The sequence below is a fragment of the Lithobates pipiens genome, unplaced genomic scaffold (genome assembly GCF_037356315.1).
Source record: "Lithobates pipiens isolate NorthernLeopardFrog02 unplaced genomic scaffold, aLitPip1_a1.2 Scaffold_1, whole genome shotgun sequence".
Taxonomy (NCBI): Eukaryota; Metazoa; Chordata; class Amphibia; order Anura; family Ranidae; genus Lithobates; species Lithobates pipiens.
The window spans coordinates 189,758,799-189,782,138 of record NW_027507685.1 but is presented as its reverse complement, the minus strand read 5'-3'; the positions used below and the strand labels follow the sequence as shown (position 1 = coordinate 189,782,138).

The 23,340-nt window shown below is 44.4% G+C and overlaps 1 protein-coding gene across 2 annotated transcripts in view; it reads right to left on the bottom strand.

Moving 5' to 3' along the window:
- Positions 1 to 23,340, bottom strand: part of TMEM268 (transmembrane protein 268) — a 133,237-nt gene that overhangs the window by 48,530 nt on the left and 61,367 nt on the right. For both annotated transcript variants that reach the window (XM_077479046.1, XM_077479045.1), the window contains exons 2-3: positions 20,619 to 20,775; positions 14,961 to 15,058 (exon numbers count right to left, since the gene is read on the bottom strand). In XM_077479046.1, coding sequence (XP_077335172.1) covers positions 14,961 to 15,058; positions 20,619 to 20,691 — 171 coding nt within the window. In that variant the 5' untranslated portion in view covers positions 20,692 to 20,775. The remainder of the gene's footprint in view (positions 1 to 14,960; positions 15,059 to 20,618; positions 20,776 to 23,340) is intronic.

The window sequence follows — 23,340 nt, the reverse complement described above, 5'->3', positions numbered from 1 at the left end:
GTACTAAATAAAATACGTTATCAAACGCCACTCACAGCTCTTTTTAAAATGATTTTTTTTCCCCCCACAAAATTCTCATTGTAATAGGTTATTTCTCTCTCATGGCATGTGTATACCACAAATGACACCCCAAAATACATTCTGCTACTCCTAAGTATGGCGATACCACGTGTGGGACTTTTTCAAAGCCTGGCCACAGAGAGGCCCAGCATGCAGGGAGCACCATCAGGTGTTCTAGGAGCATAAATTACACATCTAATTTGTTGACTATTACACTTGTGAAGGCCCTGGAGCACCAGGACAATGAAATGTGACACCAATGACAGATGGCACTATTATGGCACTGACATGCGACACTGATGACATGTGACGCTGACAGGTGGCACTATGTACTGTGGGCACTGTGTTTTATATAGTGTTCACTCAGATTTGAAGCACAGGTCGCTCTCCCTCCTCACACGCGGTCTCTGTGTGAGGAGGGAGAGTCGGCAATGAGATTATCTCATATGTTTACACTTGAGATCATCTCCTATTGGACACTCCGAGTGCTAAATGGACGCTGTGATTGGCTGTGTCCAAGGGACACAGCCAACACAGATTTTCCCCAATGAGCGCCCACGGCGGTGCGCGGGGAAGTAGTAAACATGAGTGCGTCCAGGGACGCTCTCATGGCAATTGAGCACCACGCTGTAGCTGTCTTCTGCCTATAGCGTGGGCGCCTGGTGGTTAAAGAGGTTGTAAACCCTCCTGTTTTTTCACCTTAATGCATCCTATGCAAAAAAACAAATGGTATTTCCCTCAGCAAGGATGAACTGTGCCTCTCTTCATGGGGTCCCAGCTCTTGATTAGATTGATAGCAGCGCAGCCACTGGTTCCCACTGCTATCAAATCCAATGAGGTGGGGGTGGGGCCAAGTCCAACATTCGCGTCTAGGGATGCAACTGCTGGACTCAGGAGCGCACCCACAAAGTAACCCCCCCGGGAGAGTGCTTCTCCTAGGGGGTTATCTGCGGAGCAGCTGCGAGAGCTGCCGAGGGACCCCAGAAATGGATGATCGGGGCTGCACGGTGGGGAAAAGTATATGTGGTTAAAAAAATTATCCTTTACAATCACTTGAAAAAAGAACTTGACTTGTCCAGTAGATAATGCACAGGGCTTGAAAGACCCTGTTGACAAGAAATTGGAGTCATTATTAAAGGCTTCCTTTTCTTTTGGCCAGTTCAGCTATTCAGTCAGCTGTTTCGGCAATTGGTATCTGCCAGTCCATAAAGGATCAGGTCAAACGGCTTGATAGGCCAATTTGATGTTGATGCCTTTAAAGGATTCAATACTACAGGTTTCTCGTTTAGCTCTCGACTGTAGATATGCACAGACTTGTGGCTTAAGAACTGTTCAGCCGAGCTTTCTTTTGAAAAGTTTTTGGCAGGTTTCCCCTTTCATGAGGAACATTTATTCGGTGATCATTACGACAAATATATCCAAAAGATTTCCAGAGGGAAGAGTTCTCTACTTCCTGTGAAGAAAGGCACCAGGCGTCCCTCGTTTAAAACTTCAGAGACGGCTTCCTCAAATGTGTCGGTGCCATCGCAGTTCTGCTGCCAACAGGGGCAAGGCCAGGGCCAGAAAAAGGCCTGGGTCCAAAATTCTTCTAAACCCAGCAACAAGCCCTCCTTTTGGGGGGACCACTCCCACGCCATCAGGTGGAGGGGAAGCCTGCTGCACTTTGCGGATATTTGGAGAACAATAATTCAGGACGAGTGTGTCACCTCAATTATATCCCGGGGTTAACAGCTGGAGTTGCAGGGGGTCCCCCTCAGGTTTTTAAGATCCAGCAATCCCTTGGGTTCCTCCAAAAATACTTATTGCTTAAGGCACTACATAATTAAGTGCATCAAGGAGCGATTGTACAGGTTCCTGTATTCGAAAAAGTGAACCTATTTTTCTGTTTAAAAACCAATCACATTTTTGGAACTAAGATCCCTGAACCAGTATCTACTAATCCAGTCCTTTCTAATGGAGTCTGTCCGCTCAGTAGTAGCCTCCATCGATATAAAGGACGCGTATTTACACGTACCTATCGTTCAGCCTCATCAGATGTTCCTGCAATTTGCAATAGAGGAATGTTATTTTCTGTTTGGCTCTACCCGGGTGTTCACAAAGGTCCTAGCACCAGTACTGGGTCTTTTAAGGGCCCAAGGGATCTCGGTGCTTGGGTATCTGGATGACCTCCTGCTCAGATCACACATTACTCTAGAACAGAGCATAACATGCACAGTGCGGTATTTTAAAAAGCTTAGGCTGGATCAGATGGCAAAAAGTCAGCCTTGAAACCAGCTTGAGGTCTAAAGTAATTAGGTCTGATCCTAGATACAGTCCAAGCAAGAGTATTCTTGCTACCTGTAGGGATCTATGCCTTGAAGAATCAAGTGCATCAGTCTTCTAGGGAGGATGATATCCTCCGAGGTGGTGCCCTATGCCTAGTTCCAGGCCTCTACAACAAGACATCTTGTTGGCTTGGAACAGGAGGACAAGCCCTGGGTGATCCAATGTTATCTCCTTGGGCACGCTTAAGCCTAAATTGGTGGTTCCAGATTTAGAACCTGCGAAAGGAAAGATTCTTCCTCCTGGTAATTTGAAGAGTACCGATTTACAGATGCCAGTCTCTCAGGCTGGGGAGCGACCCTAGAAAGGTTTACCGCTCAGGGGAAATGGTCAAGGATAGAACAGATCCTGCGCATCAACGTCCTGGAATTATATGCAGTAAGACTGGGTCCTACGGTCCTGGATGGTGGAGCTTCAGGACTACCCTATCATGGTTCAATCCAACAATGCCCCTGCAGTGGCCTATATAAACCACCAAGGAGGTACCAGGAGGTGTTCAGCTCTGAAGGAGGTGAACCACATACTAGCCTGGGCAGAGGGACATGTACCGATTTTTATATCGGCAGTCCATATCCTGGGAATAGAAAACTGTAAGGCAGATTATCTTGGCCACCAGGAAAGGTTCCTACACCCAGGGGTGTTCTGGGAAATTTGCCAACGTTGGGGGATGGGCAGAGGTCGACCTACTGGTATGCAGGTTCAATAACAAGCTACAGCAGTTTGTGTCCTGAACAAGAGATTCTCTAGAAATTGGAGCAGATGCTCTGGTAGTTCCATGGAGCCAGTACTCCCTGGTTTATACTCTCCCTCTGTTCATTCTCCTTCCACATTTGTTACGCAGGATTCAGAGAGGGAGTTCCAGTCATTCTGGTGGAAACAGCCTGGGCCAGTAGGCCCTGGTTCCCAGAGATTGAGAGACTGACAATAGCTGGGCCATGGACAATAACACTGCTCCCCGATCTACTGTCTCAAGGTCCTATATTCCACCCCAATTTACAGTCTCAAAATTTGACAGCATGGCTATCGAAGCCAGGGTGTTAAAGGACCAGGAAATCTCGGGACCAATGCTGTCTACCTTGGTGAATGCTAGAAAAGTTGTCACCAGGAAGATCTATCATAAGGTCTGGAAGACTTGTATTGTTTGTGAAGCCAAAAATGGCATCCTCGGAAATATGCGATTGGGAGAACTCTTTTTTTCTACAGTTAGCTGTGGAAATGAAATTGGCTTTGAGTACAATCAGAAGTCAAGTTTCGGCCCTATCAGTATTCTTCCAAAGGCCTTTATCCTCCCATTCACTGATCCAAACCTTTATGCAAGGGGCAACTCGCTTGCTTTCCCCCATTCGGTCACCTATGTGTCCTTGGGACTTGAACGTGGTGTTATCTGTTACAGAAACAACCATTTGAACCTATCAAGGAAATTCCATTAGACTTGCTGTCACACAAGCCAGCCTTCCTGGTGGCCATCACCTAAGCTAGAAGGGTGTCTGAGGCCCTTTCGTGCAGGGAGCCAAAAGCAGTGTCGGCCTTTCATTTAAATTGGGACCTTATTTTGCCTTTTTTCTCTACGCCTCATTTGGCGGAAGAGACTGCATTCTTTGGATGTTGTCCGGGCAGTCAGTTTATTTGTCTAGATTGGCAGAGATCTGAGGATCAGACTCCTTTTTTGTTTAACCAAAATAACCCGAAAAGGGGCAGGCAGCTTCCAAAGCTTCCATTGCCAATTGAGTCTGTCATTTGGTCATTTAGGCCTATAGGCTAATAGGGTAGTTATTCCTGTGCTGCCACTATTATGAGAGAGATCGAGGAACTGCTGCGTTCACCAAGATGGATCAAACCAAATCCACTTAGTTATAACTTGAGGGTAGGTTGGTGTCGCGCTGTTCTGGTTTAAGGTATTACACGGGAGGGGATCGTTCCCTATATTTCTCACTCAACAAATATGAGTGGGAGAGGTATTTCTCACTCAGATATTGGGGGGGGGTATTATCCCTTAACACAATATGAAACACTTCCCCTCTAGCTAGAAGTGCATATAATATAGTTATATTTATATAAATTATCAGACACTGAAATAAACCCAGGCTATTAAAAAAATTAAAACATTTTATTTTAAATTAGTAAACGCACTACAGGGGTGCCTTTACCTAGACCCCACACAAGAAATATAATACTTGTTTGACCAGAAAGATAAGCTCAGTGTAATCGTGGTACACCAATACGAACAATATAGTCAGAAGAATTATCAGAAAAGTAAAGTAAACGCACTGCAGAGCCAGCTATGGTTAGCTGACTAAACATGCACCAGTATGGAAATATAAGCTTAGTTCCGTCACCTTCAGCAGACCCAGCAAGCAAAAAAGTACTAAGTGCTAATAAAACCAGGGTAAATAAATAACTACATGTCTCTTGGTGCAATGTATAAAACTTCATTTAAAATAAAAGTGAAATCAGGTGACCAAAATAGATTAACCACTTGCTTACTGGGCACTTAAACCCCCCTCAGTCCCAGACCAATTTTCAGCTTTCAGCGCTGATGCACTTTGAATGACAATTGCGCGGGCATACAACACTGTACCCAAATGAAATTTTTATCATTTTTTTCCCACAAATAGAGCTTTCTTTTGGTGGTATTTAGTTACAGCTCGGAGTTTTATTTTTTGCTAAACAAACAAAAAAAGATGCAAAAAAAAATAAAAAATCATGTTTAATAGTTTGTTATAAAATTTTGCAAACAGGTCATTTTTCTCCTTCATTGAAGTGCGCTGATGAGGCGGCACTGATAGGCTGCACTGGTGGGCACTGATAGGCTGCACTGGTGGGCACTAATAGGCACAGATAAGGCGGCACTGATGGGCAAAGACGGGCACAGATAAGATGGCACGGATGGGTGGCACGGATGGGTGGCACTAAGGGGCACTGATAGGTACCACTGATAGATGGGACTGATGGGCACTGATAGGTGGCACTGCTGGGCACTGATGGGCGGCACTGCTGGGCACGGATATGTGGCACTGGGGTGCAGCACCTTTGTTGAGGCAGACTGTGGGCACTGCTGGGTGGCACTGTGGGCACTGCTGGGTGGCACTGACAGGGGGGACACTTTTTATTCAGGCAGGCAAAGCAGGTGGGCACTGGCCGGGGGCAGGTGGGCACTGGCAGAGCTGACCGTGATCGGGACTGATGTCCCGATCACGGCCGCCGGTAATCGCCTTTTTTTTTTTCTCCTCGCGCTGTCAGCGCGAGGAGGAATAATAGCCGATTACCGGCTCCGTTATATCACACGATCAGTTGTCATTGGCTGACAGCTGATCACGTGATAAGGGGTCGGGATCGACCCCTTGCATGGATCGGTGATCAGGCGAGTCTCGTAGACTCGCCGATCACAGAGCGCGCCGCGTGCGCCCCTCAGGGGGCGCACAGGCCGCTCGTGCACGGGACTACGTCAATAGACGTAGTCCCGGAAAAGGAGATCTGCGCTGTAGCCGTCATTCGGCTATAGCGCGGGTCTCAAGTGGTTAATAAACGTGCTTATCATAAGATAGAAAAAACATGATGTGAGAAAAAAATTATAAAATGATAAAATCTGTTTCTAAATGAAAAATAAATACCCTACAGAGCCTCTAAATCAGTGCTAAGTGCAATAAATTAATAAACGTGAATTTCATAAGGTAGACCAAAACATAGTGTGGGGAAAAAAAACAAAAAATGATAAAAGTAAATACCCTAAAGAGCCACTAGATATGTTAAGCTATTTTTAAAAAAAATCTATATTTGTTGAGTGAGAAATATAGGGAACTATCCCCTCCCGTGTAATACCTTAAACCAGAACAGCGCGACACCAACCTACCCTCACATTTAGGCCTATAGTCTGAAATGTAAAGCTCCTCCATTTAGTGTGAGAACTCCTTCTACCAGGGGTGTAGGAACCTCCTGGGCTTTTCGCCATTGGTTATCTGTGGCTCAAATTTGTAAGGCTGCTACCTGGTCTTCAGTGCATGCATTCGCAACATTTTATCAAGTGGATGTTTGAGCAGCCAAGGATTTGGCTTTTCGGCCGCAGTGTATTTCGGGCTGCCATATAAGGTCTGATGGCTATTGTTTGAGTGTCTCCCTCTCCTCAAGGCTATTGCTCTGGGACGTCCCAGCAGGTAATGAATATTAGCCTAATTGTGTGTTCCCATGATGTATGAAAAAGAAAATAGGATTTTCTACGTTAAATTTACCTGTAAAATCATTTTCTTTGAGTACATCATGGGACACCGAGGTCCCTCCCCTCTTTTTGAGGAATCGGTGCTTGCTACAAAACTGAAGTTCTTACTGTATGGGAGGGGTTATATAGGGAATCACTTCCTGCCTAAAGACCTTTGGTCTACCAGTGGTCAGTCACCTGGAGATGAAGTATAACGCAGTAGGTAATGAATATTAGCCTAACTCTGTGTCTCATGATGTACTCAAGAATTTTACAGGTATGGCCAAAAAATATATTTTTTTTTGCTAGAAAATTGCTTAGAACCCCTAAACATAATATGAATATAAAATGATTATATATATATATATATATAACATTTTCAGACACCCCAGAGAATAAAATGGTGGTTATTGCAATACTTTGTCATGTCGTATTTGTGCAGCGATCTTGCAAGTGCAATTTTTTGGGAAAAAATACACATTTTTTAGTTAAAAATAAGACGAGAGTAAAGTTAGCCTAATTTTTTTCTATATTGTGAAAGATAATGTTAGGCCAAGTAAATTGATACCCAACATGTCATGCATCAAAATTTCACCCGCTCGTGGAATGGTGACAAACTTTGGCACTTGAAAATCTCCATTGGCAGCATTTAAAAATCTCTACAGGTCATCAGTTTTGAGTTGAAAGTCTAGTGCAAGAATTGCTCTCACGCTAGCGATCGTAGCGATACCTCATGTGTGGTTCGAACCGTTTTCATATGCGGCGTGACTTGCGTATGTGTTCGCTTCTGCGATCTGTGGGACGGGTGCTTTAAAAAATGTTTCTTATTATTTTAACTTTTTTTAGTTTTACACTGTACTTAAAAAAATAAAAATAAAAAATTGGGTCGCTTTTATACCTATTACAAGGAATTTAACCACTTGACCACTGGGCACTTAAAGCAGTTTCACCCAAAAATTGAACTTCTGCTTTAAGCACTCCTCGCCCCCTTACATGCTACATTTGGTATTTTTTTTTGGGGGGGCGCTGACAACTTCCTGTCCCACTTCCTCCTTCTGCCCAGGGACCGGCAAGGCAACTTCTCCTTTCGCTTTAGGCAGCCTCTCCTAGGACACAACAGGTCCCAGGAGATCTCCTGTCCACTGCGGGAGCGCAGTGCGACTTGCGCATGCGCCATGTGTGCCCAGCCGTGTAGCCGAAAGCTGTCACGGCCAGGTGCCCAGAGTGGAAATGGAGGCACCGGCAGAGAGGGGGAGAGGAGCAGCGCTGCGTTTGGCCGCATTGCTGGACCGTGGGACAGGTAAGCATCTGTTTATTAAAAATCAGCAACTACACTTTTTGTAGCTGCTGACTTTTAATAAACCAAACAGCCAGAGCTACAATGGTTTAGATCAAAGCAGATTCATGCGTTAGAATGGCCCAGTCACAGTCCAGACCTAAATCCAATTGAGAATTTGTGGCAAGACTTGAAAATTTCTGTTCAGACACTGTTAATCAAAACTGACAGAGCTTGAGCTATTTTGCAAAGAAGAATGGGCAAAAAATGTCACTCTAGATGTGCAAAGCTGGTAGAGAGATTCCCAAAAAGACTTGCAGCTGTAATTGCAGTGAAAGGGGGTTCTATAAAGTATTGACTCGGGGGCTGAATACAAAATGTACCCCACACTTTTCACATTTCTTTTTTTTTAATCCATTTATTTTGCTTCGACTTCACAATTACGTGGCACTTTCTTATGCCGCGTACACGAGATCGGAATTCTATTCAGAAAAAGCTCTGATGGTTTTCCTGACGGAATTCCGATGGAATTCAGCTCAAGCTGTCTTGCCTACACACGGTCACCTCAAATTCCGATCATTTATAAAGTGGTGACGTACGACGTGACTAGAAAAGAAGTTCAATAGCCAGTAGCCAATAGCTTCTGTCTCATAGTTGAATCTGAGCATACGTGATTTTTGGCGTGTCAGAATTACATACACGCGATCTGAATTACCGATAGAAAGTTTTTCCGTCTGGAAAATTGAGAACATGCTATCAATTTTTGGCTGGTAGAAATTTGGACAGCTAAATTCCGATGGAGCATACACACGGTTGCATTTTCTGATGAAAAGCTCTCATCGGTCTTTTTCTGGCCGGAATTCCGATTGTGTGTACGCGACATAAGTTTATCACATAAAATCCCATTAAAAAAAAATTATTTGTGGTTGTAATATGACAAAATATTGAAAATTTCAAGGGGTGTGAATACTTTTTCATGGTACTATAGTTTGGAGGAGTATAGAGTTGCAGCTCTTAAAGTGGAGCTCCACTTGTTTGTATCCTTGCCCCACTGCCAGATTTGGCTCCTTTCGGGGGGGGTTGGAAGAGCGAGTAACTTTTTTTTTTTTTTTACAGGTTTCAGGAGACCTGGTCACTGCCTCCTTCCACCGCCACCAGGCCATTCAAAAAGTGCAGTAGGGTACCAGTTGTGAAGCTGCAAGCCTTCACTGCTGGTCTTCCTTACAAGGAAAGGCCGCTTTAATACCAGAAATCGCAGTAGAATAAAGACTTTTCTAACAGGAGAAAATTTGTTTGTAATTTCAGAATAAATGTGTCTTACAAAGAAATGGAGAAGTGAGATAGGACACGAGCTGGGTCAGTAGGAAGGGTCAAAAAAAGAATTTTTTTTTTCAGTTTTGTGTTCTTAGTGGGAATGCAAATGAGGAAGAGAAAATATCAACGGAAAAAGACTTGAGGCTACAATAGATGTTTAAGCCTAAATAAAACATATACAATAGAAACCTGTGAAGCAGGTTTAATGCATCTTGTGACTTCCTTGAACGAGTTCCCAGAATTCTCTGTAATGGCCACAGCTTGTACCCAGCTATTCCAGACACTCTCTTCAGCATTGTAATCAGCAATGGTGCTCCAATCCAGGTGGACACATTGCTGCATCTCCTTCCCTGGAAATACCCTAAGCCTCAGCCCCCAAGCTTGGACCCTCTTTAGCACAATACCCACCCCAAACTACGGGGCTGGGTGGAAGAGAACTCTACGCAAAGCATACCCTCTCCAGGCAGTGGGCCCAAGAGGAAGAGGACCTTCCAAGGTACACCAAATATTTGTATCCCTCCAGCATACACCACCAGCAAACATCCTACTGGTTTGGCAGGGAGACAAAGATTTAGATGAATTTATCTTCTTACACTATCGCCGTGCCGTGTGTGTGTGATAGCACTGGACCAATAGAACTGAAAGTTGGTTTTGATCTACCGTAAAGTGATTTTTCTTTCACCAAAACAGATCTATGGTTGAAACGGGGCTCAAATTTTCAAGTCCTGAGCTACTAGCCAGGCCTCAGGGGTTACTTGCCACCAGTTGCCCTGCCCCGCCCCCATTAATTGTATCATGAAATGACTTAAATGTATTATGCAGAACAGAATTAAATTCTTTATCCGTGCCCACCAATGCAGCCTGCCTGTGTTCGCCAATGCAGCCTGTGTCCAATGCAGGCTACCTGTGGAGGGGAAGAGGGGAGCCGCCTGCCAGATGATCAGAGCATTAGGGAACATCACAGCTTTCATTTCAATAGCTGTGTGTTCCCCCGCCGCATGTCGTCACATAAGCCCCCCCCCTCTGTCCGAGGTACTTATACACGCCACCTGTCCTAGGATTAGACAGGTGATCTGTCTATCAAAGTCCCGGAAAAAGAGGGGCTGTATGTGACAGCGCACAGCGGGGAACACACAGCTATTGAAATGAAAGCTGTGGTGGTCCCTGCTCTGATCCTCCTGCCGACGGCACCCCTCTCTTCCCCTGTGATCGGCGGTGCCCGCAGCCCTTCTCGCCAGCCCTCTTGCAAAATGCGAGTGGGTGAGTGGAGTTTTTGAGCGCTGGTTGAAATATAGTATAGATGGACCTTGTTCTGGTCCCAGGCTGCTACCTCTCTGATAATGACAAAGTAAGCACTTGCCAGATGGTAAATTCTTAGATGTGTACTGAGGAGCACCTGGTACAGGAGTTTATCGCACTTTTTGGTACATTCTTTAGCAATATATACAGCCATGCATTTCAGGAGAAAAAAAAGCCTCCTTAGTGCTGTCAGTAGACGTTGATCTCCATCAAAGCTTTTTTTCCTCTCCCCCATGTTTCAGCAGCTGCAGGGCCATCGGAACAGGGAATCTGTATCATTAAATGCCTCCCCCCCCCCCCGTTCAGGTTACCGTTTCTTCTGCTACCCGGGCCCCCCCTGTGTGCTCCCCCCTGGCCCCCACCTCACATTTTCTGCCCGCTTCCCCTCCTCTCCTTCCCAGCTGCTGCAGGAATCATTTCATGATGGAGAGCAGCAGAAGAGGCTGGTATATCTGTCATTTACTGGCCCGTTCCTTTTCTGAATGAAAGTTGTGAGTGATCAGTACCAAAAACTGTTTATTATTCTTCAGTTTGTGAATGAACAGGAAGACTTTGCAGAGCTCTTCCTGTTAACTCGTCTATTTCAGCTGAGGATACAGAATTGGAGATTGAGGACACAGTCCTCAACTCCTTTCTCAGGTTTCTGTTTAGACCCCTAATGTTTCACTAAAGCCCCACAGCAGGGATGTTAAAAAAACAAAAACAATTATTAAAAAACATAAAAATAAACTACTAACACGGTCCACTGCCCTATTGATTGGCACCACTCACTGCTCTACTGATTGACACCAACCTCTGCCCTACTGACTGACGCAATCCACTGCCCTACTGACTGGCACCATACACTGCCCTACTGACACTGTACACACCATCCACTGCCAAGATGACACCATCCACTGCTCTACTGACACTGTCCACACACCCACTGCTCTACCAACTGACACTGTCCTCTTTTAACCACTTGTCGACCAGCCGCAGCAGTTGTACTGTGGCAGAATGGCACTGCTGGGCAAAACAACGTTACCTTATGTTGCTTCGCCATGTGGCCACTAGGGGCGCACCGCCGGAGGTGCGCATGTCCGTTGCTCACCCCCGGAGCCAATGTGAGTGCCCGGTGGTAGCTATCGCTCGTGACACACGGATCCCGGTTCTCTGAGGGGAGAAGAGACTGCTTGCATGTTCATACAAAGTATGAACACCAATCTATCTCTTCCCCTAGCAACTCTCATCTCCCCTTCAGTTAGAACACAGTTAACCCCTTGATCGTCCCCTAGTGTTAAGCCATGCCCATAACAGTTTTACAGTAATCAATGCATTTTTATAGCACTGATTGCTGTATAAATGCCAATAGTCCCAAAAATGTGTCAAGTGTCCGATGTGTCCGCCATAATGTTGCAATCACAATAAAAAATCACACATCGCATATTACTAGTAAAAAGCTACTAATCTATCCCCTATTTTGTAGATGCTTTAACTTTTGTGTAAACCAATCAATATACGCTTATTGCGATTTTTATTACCAAAAATATGTAGAAGAATACATATCAGCTTAAACTGAAAATGTTATTATTATTTTTTAAAGGCGATATTTATTATAGCGAAAAGTACAAAAACATTTATTTTTTGTTTGTTTTTTTCAAAATTGTCTTTTTTATTTATAGCGCAAAAAAATTTAAAACTGCAGAGATGATCAAATACTAACAAAAGAAAGCTCTATTTGTGGGGAAAAAATTACGTCAATTTTGTTTGGGTGCCACGTCGCACGACCGCGCAATTGTCAGTTAAAGCGACGCAGTGCCGAATCGCAAAAAGTGGTCTGGTCTTTGACCAGCAAAATGGTCCGGTCTGTAAGTGGTTAAAGACACTTTAAACTTAAGTGTGCCTCTTCATACACTGACCTAAGGCTATGTTTATTCCTGTGTAAATGACACTTGCAGTGAAGGGGTTAACCAGTGGGTGGCAGTGTAGGGGTTAAGTGTTCCTAGGGGTGTGTTACTAACTGTGGGGGGTTGGGCTTTCATTTAGTGAACACTGATTTCCGCTCCAATCACATGGAGCAGAGATCAGCATCACTAGTTGCTAGGCAGAATGGAGAAATGCTGTTTACAACGGCATTTCCTCCATTCAGCCGCCCCGTGAGACGATCGTGGGTATGCCCACGGCAATCGAGTCCACAGGACTCACGGGTGTCCCGACCGGCATGCGATGGCAGGGCGGCATTGAAGATTGCACGTACCTGTACACCAATATGCCTGCCCGTGCCATTCTGCCGACGTACATCAGCGTGCGCTGGTCAGGAATCGGTTAAAGGTTACACTCTCCTCTGGCTGTAATGGTCAGGGAACCAATCAAAAAATAAATAAATAAATATATATAGGCAATAAATATATATAGGCAATTGAAAAAAAATCCTCACCTGTAAAATAGTATAAATATAGAATGCATGAAAGTAAAAAAACACTTTAACCACCTGACATCCGCGCTGTGGCCATCATTCATATGACGGCCTCCCCTGTGCACGCTCCCTGCGTGCGCCATGATCACTGAGTCAATGAGACTTGGGTGATCACTGATCCGAGTAAGGGGCCAGTCTCGGCCTCTTATCATGTGATCAGCTGTCAGCCAATGACAGCTGATCACATGATCAAAACAAAAGCTGTGAACCTTCTTTTTTTTCTCTCCTCACAGCTGACAGCGGAGGAGAAAAAAAAAAAAGCCGATCACCGGATTATCTTAAAGGGACATCGGTCCGGAAAAGGAAGAGCCTCATTTATAGAGTCTAACAGTGCACACAAGTGCCACCTATCAATGCCCATCGCTGCCACCTATCGGTGCCCATCAGTGCCACCTCATGACAGACAAAAAATTACCTGTTATAAAATTTTAAAACAAAATAAAAAAAATATATATTTTTTTAAATTCTGTCTTTTTACATTAAAAAAAAAAATTGCACATGTGATCAAATACCACCAAAAGTGAGCTCTATTTGGGGGGGAAAAAATTATAAAAATTTCATTTGGGTACAGTGTAGCCTGACCGCGCAATTGTCATTCAAAGTGCGACAGCACTGAAAGCTGAAAATTGGTCTGGATAGGAGGGGGGTTTAAGTGCCCAGTAAGCAAGTGGTTAAGACAAATATTGGGTAATGTAAGGTCTTAAAGGTATAGCACTGCGCTTCTTCTTTTCGTATATATCCTGGGACTGTGGTCCAAGTTAAAGAGAGATTCCACCTACAAAACAAAATATTAAAAGCCAGCAGCTATAAATACTACAGCTGCTGACTTTTAATAGACACTCACCTGTCCCAGGGTCCAGCGATGTCGGCAGCCAAGACCGATCGGTCTCTCGGCTGCTGCCGCCGCCATTCTAGGAGTGGCAATCAGGAAGTGAAGCGCTGCGGCTTCACTTCCCAGTTCCCTACTGTGCATGCACGAGTCACGCAGCGCACTAGGAGTGGTCCGCGCTGGCTCTGGGACCCGTGTGTGTCCCAGCAGACAGCGCGGCGGGACAGGAAACGGCATAGACTCCCACGGAAGTCTATGCCCGGAAGTGGGTGCAAATACCTGTCTTAGACAGGTATCTGCACCCCCCTGAAAGGTGCCAAATGTGACTTTTTCCGATGAGCGGAAGTTCCACTTTAGGGTGAAACCCTGCTTTAAGACCATAGTTTGGTGTTCAGCCGCTTGACTTATATAAGGTTTGACAAGAAGCGCTGAGTATTCAACATCTAATTAGAAAGCACTGGAAGTTATCAACTTACAGGATTTCTGGCAACATTCAACAGTAATTTTGACACTAACGAATCAGATAGAACAAAACACTTTCAATGGTATACTTTGCAGACTGAAAAGGAATCAATTAAGAGAAGATAATTGTTGGGGTTTGCACACACTTTAATTGGTAACTCCACTTTTGTTGAGGAAAAAAAACAACTCCCCTCTGGATGATCTCTGTACGTTGCAAAGATTTCAACAAACGTTGTCGCAGATTCCTACCTTTTGTTATTCTGAAGAAATAGCTGAATGGGAGTGTCATTATAATTATCATTCGGCTGCTGCACTTGCAGGGCTCTAATGACGAAAGTGGCAGGGTCTGCAGCCTGAGACATGATTTCCCTTTGGCACCATCTCTCCAAAAAAGATGTGTTGCAGAGGATGCCAAAATCCTGACCTGTATCTTAGTGCAGACTTGTGGGAAGATCAGTGAGCCAATCACACAAGCAGGAAATGGCATATCTGCGGGCGGTCACTCTGTACACCATCTGTGTACAGAACACCTCCAGGTTGGCATATTGCATTGTTTTTTTTTGTTTTTTTACAGAAACTGACAGCGCTGCCGATTGAAAAGGAAAGGTAATTCAATTACAATATAACTTGTGTCACAATTGTATATCCTATTGTGTTTTATTTACTATTTTGTTTCCACAAAAGTGGAGTTGCTCTTTAAATTTATAATAGCCACTTTCATGAAACAGTTTCCATGCAGATCACTTATCACCTGTATTCCGCAGTCCTGTAGGCGTTTGAAGCATTGCTCCGTGTGTTCAGCTCCCGATTTACAAGGCAGAACAGTCAATAATCGTCCGTTGTATAGACCTGTATAAAGGAAAGGTCAGAACTTTAGCTAGTTCAGGTTGTCTGACATGACTCGGACGTTATAGACCTTCCTTTAAGGTTAATAAGAACTATCAGCGGATACTGATTAGTTTACAATCAATTCCCTCCTCCCACCTAAGTGCATTCTACTAGGACAAATACTTCTCTTCAGCCCTGACCCAGCCATCGACACTGTGTGGCCCTGCTCAGACCTCCAAATCCATGCTCAGCGTTATATCCAGAGGTTGTCTTTGGGAATAGACGTATGAGTTCTGCCAGCATTGCTGTAGAGGTTGAAGGGGTGGGGGGAGTCGGCCTGTCAGCGCTCACACCATACGCCGCACACTGCATCAAATTGGTCTGCATGACTGTTGTCCCAGAAGGAAGCCTCTTCTAAAGATGATGCACAAGAAAGCCTGCAAACAGTTTGCTGAAGACAAGCAGACTAAGGACATGGATTACTGGAACCATATCCTGTGGTCTGATGAGACTAAGTCAGACGTATTTGGTTCAGATGGTGTCAAGCGTGTGTGGCGGCAACCAGGTGAGGAGTACAAAGACAAGTGTGGTGCCTACAGTCAAGCATGGTGGTGGGAGTGTCATGCTCAGGGATTGCATGAGTGCTGCCAGCACTGGGGAGCTACAGTTCATTGAGGGAACCATGAATGCCAACATGTACTGTGACATACTGAAGCAGAGCATGATTCCCTCCCTTCAGAGACTGGGTAGTAGGGCAGTATTCCAATATAACAACGACCCCAAACACCTCCAAGATGATCACTGCCTTACTAAGGAAGCTGAGTGTAAGGGCCGGTTCACACTGCAGGCGAGGCAAGGCGACTCCGACTTGCCTCGCCGCGACCTGCAGTGGCCTCGGCGGCGACTTGCAAATGACTTCTGTATAGAAGTCAATGCAAGTCGCCCCGAGGTCGCCCAAAAGTAGTACAGGAACCTTTTTTCTGAGTCGGAGCGACTCAAGTCGCTCCTCTCAGAACGGTTCCATTGTACAGAACGGGGGCGACTTGCGAGAGCGAGGCGAGGCGAGTCGTGTCGCCTCGCATCGCCCGCTGTGTGAACCGGCTCTAAAGGTGATGGACTGGCCAAGCATGTCTCCAGACCTAACCCCTATTGAGCATCTGTGGGGCATCCTCAAATGGAAGGTGGAGGAGCGCAAGGTCTCCGACATCCACCAGCTCTGTGATGTGGTCATGGAGGAGTGGAAGAGAACTCCAGTGGCAACCTGTGAAGCTCTGGTGAACTCCATGCCAAAGAGGGTTAAGACAGTGGTGGAAAATAATGGTGGCCACACGAAATATTGACACCTTAGACCCAACTTGGACATTTTCACTTAAAGGTGTACTCACTTTTGTTGCCAGCGGTTTAGACATTAATGGCTGTGTGTTGAGTTATTTTGGAGGGGACAGCAAATTTACACTGCTACAATGTAAAGTAGTGAGTGTACAGCTTGTATAAAAAAAGTGTCATTTCTTCAGTGTTGTCACATGAAAAGATAGAATAAAATATTTACAAAAATGTGAGGGGTGTACTCACTTTTGTGAGATGCTGTATATAGGGCAGGGATCAGGTGCATGTATTATACATAGGACATGGGTCAGGTGTGTGTAACGTACAGAGGACAGCGGTCAGGTGTTTAAAATGTATATAGGGCAGAGGTCAGGTGTGTGTGTAGGTATATAGGAAGGGTAGGTGTGTGTGTGTAACATACATAGGACAGGGGTCAGGTGTGTGTAATGTATATAGGGCAGGGGGTCTATGCACATTGCATTACAGTTGGAATTCACACTGTAAATAGCATTGATTTTCTTACTGTTTATAACAAACTTGTTAAAGAGGAACTTAAAGTGTAACACTGCTTTTGTTTAGAAAAAAACAATCCCCTCTGGGTGAAGTAGATTGCAGGGATTTTAACAAACTTTCTAGCAGGGTCCTAACTTCTGTTAAGATATCACTGTCTGTTTCACCATATTTTTTGCAGACTGGCTCTGAATGGGGGAGGGTCTGGTTTGTTATAATCACCTTAGGCACTCTCAGGCCGCGTACACACGGGCGGACTGTTCGCCCAACTTTGTCCGCTGAACAGTGTTTGGGCGGACAGTCCGCTCGTGTGTGGGCTTTCAGCGGACAGTTTCAGCGGACAGTTTGACGAACAAGGTTTTTCGGAAATTCCGTAAAACTGTCCGCTGAAACCTTGTTTGAGCGAACAGTCCGCCCGTGTGTAGGCTTGTTCGTCAAACTAAGTTCCGCGCATGCTCAGAAAGGATTTACACGCCGAAAGTTATAATGCAGTGTATAGGACGTCGTATTTTTCGTCCCGTCGTACGTGCCGTTCACGTCATCGCGCACGGTTTCAGCAAACTGTTCGTTCGTCGTGTGTGGGCATGTCCGTCCATGATAATTTTGAGCGGACTGTTTGCCGAAACTGTTTGACGGACAAAGTTGGGCGAACAGTCCCCGCGTGTGTACGCGGCCTTAGTGTTCTAATGAGAAAGTTATTGTGTCTGCATCCCTTGGAGTATCTAACCAAAACGAATTCCTATTTCAAAGGATGCTTAAAATCCGACTAGTATCTTGGTGCAGACTTCTGGGAAAATCGGTGAACCAATCACACAAATGGGAAATTACATTAATTGAGGGGGGGGGGTGGTGTTCTGTACATTAGTTGTGTACAGAATGCCTCCAGGTTGCCATATTGCATTACATTTACAAAAAATTAGAGCAGCTGTAGATTGAAAAGGAAAGGTACATTTTAATAACCTTAACCACTTGCCGACCACTGCACAGTGGTATACGTGGGCACAATGGCAGTGGGTGAGCAAATGGGCATACCTGTACGTCCCCTTTAATTGGCGGGGTTAGTGGGCGAGCGTGCCGCATACAGCGTGACTGTGTCCGCGGGACTCGCTGGACTTTGTCTGCCGGTATCCCGCCGATCATGTCATGGAGCCGCACACTGGGGAAGTGTAAATATGTAAACAAGGCATTTCCCTGTTCTGCCTAGTGACATGACAGAGATCACTGCTCTCTGTCATCGGGAGCAGTGATCGCTGTCATGTCAGTGTTAGCCCACCCCCCCACAGTTAGAATCACTCCCTAGGACACACTTAACCCCTTCATTGCCCCCCCTAGTGTTTAACCTCTTCCCTGCCTGTGTCATTTACACAGTAATCAGTGCATTATTATGGCACTGATCGCTGTATAAATAACAATGGTCCCAAAATAGTGTTAAAGGTGTCCGATGTGTCCACCATAATGTCAGTCATGATAAAAATCACTGATCGCCGCCATTACTAACAAAAAAAAATTATAAAAATGCCATAAATCTATCCCCTATTTTGTAGACACTATAACTTTTGTGTAAACCAATCAATATACGCTTATTGCGATTTATTTATTTCTAACCAAAATTATGTAGAATACATATCGGCCTAAATTGAGGAAAAATAGTTTTTTTTTATATTTTTGGGGGATATTTATTATAGCAAAAAGTATTGCTTTTTTTATAGTGCAAAAAATTCAAACCCCAGAGGTGATCAAATACCACAAAAAGAAAGCTCTATTTGTGGGGAAAAAAAGGACATCAATTTTGTTTAGGTGTAACGTCGCACGACCGCACAATTGTCAGTTAAATTGACGCAGTGCCAAATCGCGAAAAGTGCTCTGGTCAGGAAGGGGGTAAAATCTTCTGGGGCTAGAGCAGTTAAAGGGGTTGTAAACCTTCATGGTTTTTCACCTTAATGCAATCTATGCATTAAGGTGAAAAACCTTTTTCGTTCTCCAGGCCCCCCCCCCCCCCCCCCCCCCTGGAGGCTGTCATCCTCTGTCCGGGAACAAGCACACCATCTGTATCTGGTGTTTCGTGTCCCGATTGGATAGATTGATAGCAGCGCAGCCATTGGCTCTTGCTGCTGTCAATCAAATCCAATGACGCAGCGCCGGGGGGGGGGCGCGAGTCCTGCATTCTGTATGAATAGACGGATGCGGGACTCAGGAGCGCGCCAGCATGGGTATCCACAAAGGAGAGCGCTTCTCCAACGTGGACACTCCATGTGGGAAGGAGCCACCAGAGCCGCCATGGGACCCCAGAAGAGGAGGTTCGGGGCCCACTCTGTGCAAAACGAACTGCACAGTGGAGGTAAGTATTACGTGTTTGTGTTTTTTTTTTTTCTAAACAGGTTTACAACCCCTTTAAATTACGGTATGGGTTTTGTAGCAATTGTACAAGGTTTTTTTTTTTTTTGCTTTTTCACAAAAGTGGAGTTATCCTTTAACTCTGTTATTTTTTTTTTTTCTAATCCCCTCTTGTTCGCTGGAGTATTCTCAAAACCCATACTCCCTTTTCCACATAAATTCAGCGTTGCCATGCTGTAATTGGGCCAAGCGCCAACACCTTCTTTTCCTAGGTCATCAGATCCCAGCTGCCTTTTCAAGGTTTTTTTTTTACGGTTGGGCCCCTGATGGCCATGCTCCATTGAGTGTCATCAGGGGGCCAAATGCAAAAACCTTTGCTGAGACATTGGCCCCCAGATGAGGCACATTGTGTTCTAGATTGCTCCAAAGCTTCTTGGGATGCATGAAGTGAGCATTCCTGGAGGCTGCGGGCAGCTGGGAATACATCATTCTTGCTTAGGTGAGAATACCAGCAAATGGGGGGCAGCTTGGCGTAATCTGCCCGCCTTTCCCTCCCATGAATGTCTGAGCAGCGCTCAGCCCGACTCTATTTTGTTCAGGGTGAGGGATTGGAAGTTTGCGTTCTGCAGGCAGAACACAGGGCTGAGTACTATGTAGGTCGGGGATATGCAATTAGCGGACCTCCAGCTGTTGCAAAACTACAAGTCCCATCATGCCTCTGCCTCTGGCTGTCATGCTTGAGCCTGTCAGAGTCTCGCTATGCCTCATGGGATTTGTAGTTCTGCAACAGCTGGAGGTCCGCTAATTGCATATTCCTGATGTAGGTCATACTACACAAAGTTCATACAGAGCACCCAGCAAGTGCAGTAAATGGTTTGTTTAGGCCAGCTATTTAAAGTGGTTGTAAACCCTTACAAACCACTTTGACCTACAGGAAAGCCTAGATTAAGGCTTACCTGTAGGTCCAAGAAATATCTCCCAAACCTACACGGTTTAGGAGATATTTGCCAAAAGACGGGCACCGCTATCTACAGCGCATGCGCCGTAGACAGCGGCACGCAGGCGCGCTGAGCGCAGCACGAGTGGCGGCTCCCGTGCGCATGCACGGGAGTGACGTAATCGCGGCTCCGTGGAATGACAGCACCGGAGCAGCGAGACCCACAGAGAAGATGGATGCTCCGTACACAAGGGGACAGCGGTGAGTTCGCTGGCTCCTGTGTCAGGTAAGTGACACATAATAGACTACTATGCGATGCATAGTAGTCCATTATGCTTTACCTTTGCAGGGAATCAAAGAGGAAGTAAACTCATCAGGGTTTACTTCCTCTTTAAAGGGACATTAATAGTCGAGGTAGGTTTAAAAAAAATAAAAAAGTTTAAAAAAGAGGTGTGTTAACTTCAGACAACCAACCTGAATGTAAGGTGACCACCGGCTCTGCGTTATCTCTCACCGACCACACAGCCCTGTCCTTCCCACTCATCATACCATGGCAGATGGCACGTTGCTTGGCTCAGAAGACGTCGGATCCATGCGGACCGGTTCCTGGGCTGTTAGCTGAGCGGAGAGCCTGTATTAATATTTACAGTATTAATGTTGGTATGTAAATTACTCAAGGCTCGTGTGTCATACAACTTTCAATTATACAACGTCTCTATAAATAAATCACCTCGCCCCGGTGTCGCTTGCCAATGACTGTAGCAGGTCTACATTTACCATTTTATAATTAACATTGGCAACTTTAGTATTCTCAATGGAAAAAAAATAAAAATACAGTGCCTTGAAAAAAAAAGTATTCATACCCCTTGAAATTTTCCACATTTTACCAACCAAAACCATAAATGTATTTTGTTGGAATTTTATGTGATAGACCAAAACAAAGTGGCACATAATTGTGAAGTGGAAGGAAAACGATAAAGGTTTTTCACAAATTGTTACAAATATGTGAAAAGTGTGGGGTGCATATGTATGCAGCCCCCCTTTACTCTGATACCCCGAACTAAAATTTAGTGGAAACAATTGCCTTCAGAAGTCACATAATTAGTAAATGGAGTCCATCTGTGTGCAATTTTATCTTGGTATCAATACAGCTGTTCTGTGAAGCCCTTGGAGGTTTGTTAGAGAACCTTAGTAAACAAACAGCATCATGAAGGCCAAGGAAAACACCAGACACAGGTCAGGGATAAAGTTGTGGAAAAGCTTAAAGCAGGATTAGGTTATCCAAAAAATATCCCAAACTTTGAACATCTCAAAGACCACTGTTCACGCCATCTGAAAATGGAGAGCGTATGGCACAACTGCAAACCTAACAAGACATGGCCAACCACCTTACCTGACAGACCCCCATTCATAGAAAATAATAATATTAAGGGTTCTATGAATGGAGGGGGTGGGTCCTGTCAGTCATCTGTCTGTCTGCCCTATCACAGAAAAGAATAGTACATGTTCTAAGAACAGAGAGAGAGAGAGAGAGAGAGAGAGAGAGAGAGAGAGAGAGAGAGAGAGGGGTGGCCAATTGACAACTCATTAACAGCATTAACCCCAAGATTAGGAGTTGGGGTTATTTATTATTTTTTACTTTTATTTTTCTTTTATTTTTCTTTATTATACGAATAATAAATGTAAGATACACAAAAAAAAAAAAAAAAATTAATAACCCTTAAATGTATCCCTTAGCCCTTAAATAAAATAATAAAAAATAACTAAACACCCTAACACAAAAATAATAATTATTATTATATTATTTTTTGTTTGAGTGTTATCATTAATGTAATTAATATTTTAAGGTTAGAGGTTATTTATGAAAGTATTAATACATATTCATTTTACTTATTTATGATGCTTTAGTTATGTGTGATCATTTTACATTTATTTAGTAATATAGTACTCATATTTTATTTTTAAAATGTGAGCAAAAAAGCGCACAAAAAACTGTCACATTTGTATGGGAATACAACCGTGACAAAAATTACCAAATCTGCCCGATTTTGAGGGACAAAAAAAAGCTCCAGAACTTGTTTTGACCTTCAGGTGTTTTGGAGCGGAGATGTGAACGATCTCCGTAGAGAATAGATTTTTTTTTCCTCCCTCCCAGCGTTTTGAAGCTTCAGGCTTCAAGGTACAAAATGCTGATATGTGAATGGGGGCTTCAGGTGGGCGGTAAAATTGCAGCTCAACTGCCTGTTGTGTTTTTTTTTTTTTTTTTAAACCACCTCCTGGCCGCTTGCGTGAAAGAGAAAGTGAGAGGCAATCTCTCCAAGGTTAGTGTCACCAGAACTAGTGTTCCTATTGAAAGATTCCTCCTCTATTATTCTGGTGACAACCCCAAACTTTTGCATTTACTTTCACCCTCTCTATATATTCCGTAAAAAAAAATTCCCAAAAGTGAATCTCTCTAACAGGTACAGCAATAAAAACCGGACAGCTTGAAAATCCCTCTCCACTCTATGCAAAACAAAAAAAATAAAAATCCTGGGGCAGAGCTTCAGAGCAATACCAAGTTGTCTGAAAAACGTGTGTACATATACTGTATACAAATATATATATAAAAATACACCCCGACCCCTTTATTAGGTACACTTTGCTAGTACCGGCTTGGACCCCCTTTTGCTTTCAGAACTGCTTATTTCTTCATGGTATAGATTCAACGAGGTGTTCAAAACATTCCTCAGATTTTGGACCATAGTGACATGATGGCATCACACAGTTGTTGTAGATTTGTCGGCTGCACATCCCTGATGCGAATCTACTATTCCACCACATCCCAAAGGCACTCTATTGGATGGAGATCAGGTGACCGTGGAGGCCACTGGAGTACAGGCACCTCGTTGCCATGTTCAAGAAATCAGTGGTGAGATGATTGGAGCTTTGTGACATGGTGCGTTATCCCGCTGGAAGGAGCCATCAGAAGATGGGACACTGTAGTCATAAAGCGATGGTCATGGGGTTTGAACAATGCTGAATTGGTACAAAAGGGCCCAAAGTGTGCCAAGAAAATACCCCCACCAGCCTGATGAGCTGAAAGAAATCCTCTTCTCTCCTTTCTTGTTAATATCTTTGCAATCTGAATTGCCTTTTCTGAAATGTAACTTTGTTTTATACGTGCAAATTTTAGTTTTTGCCAAATTCTTCCCAC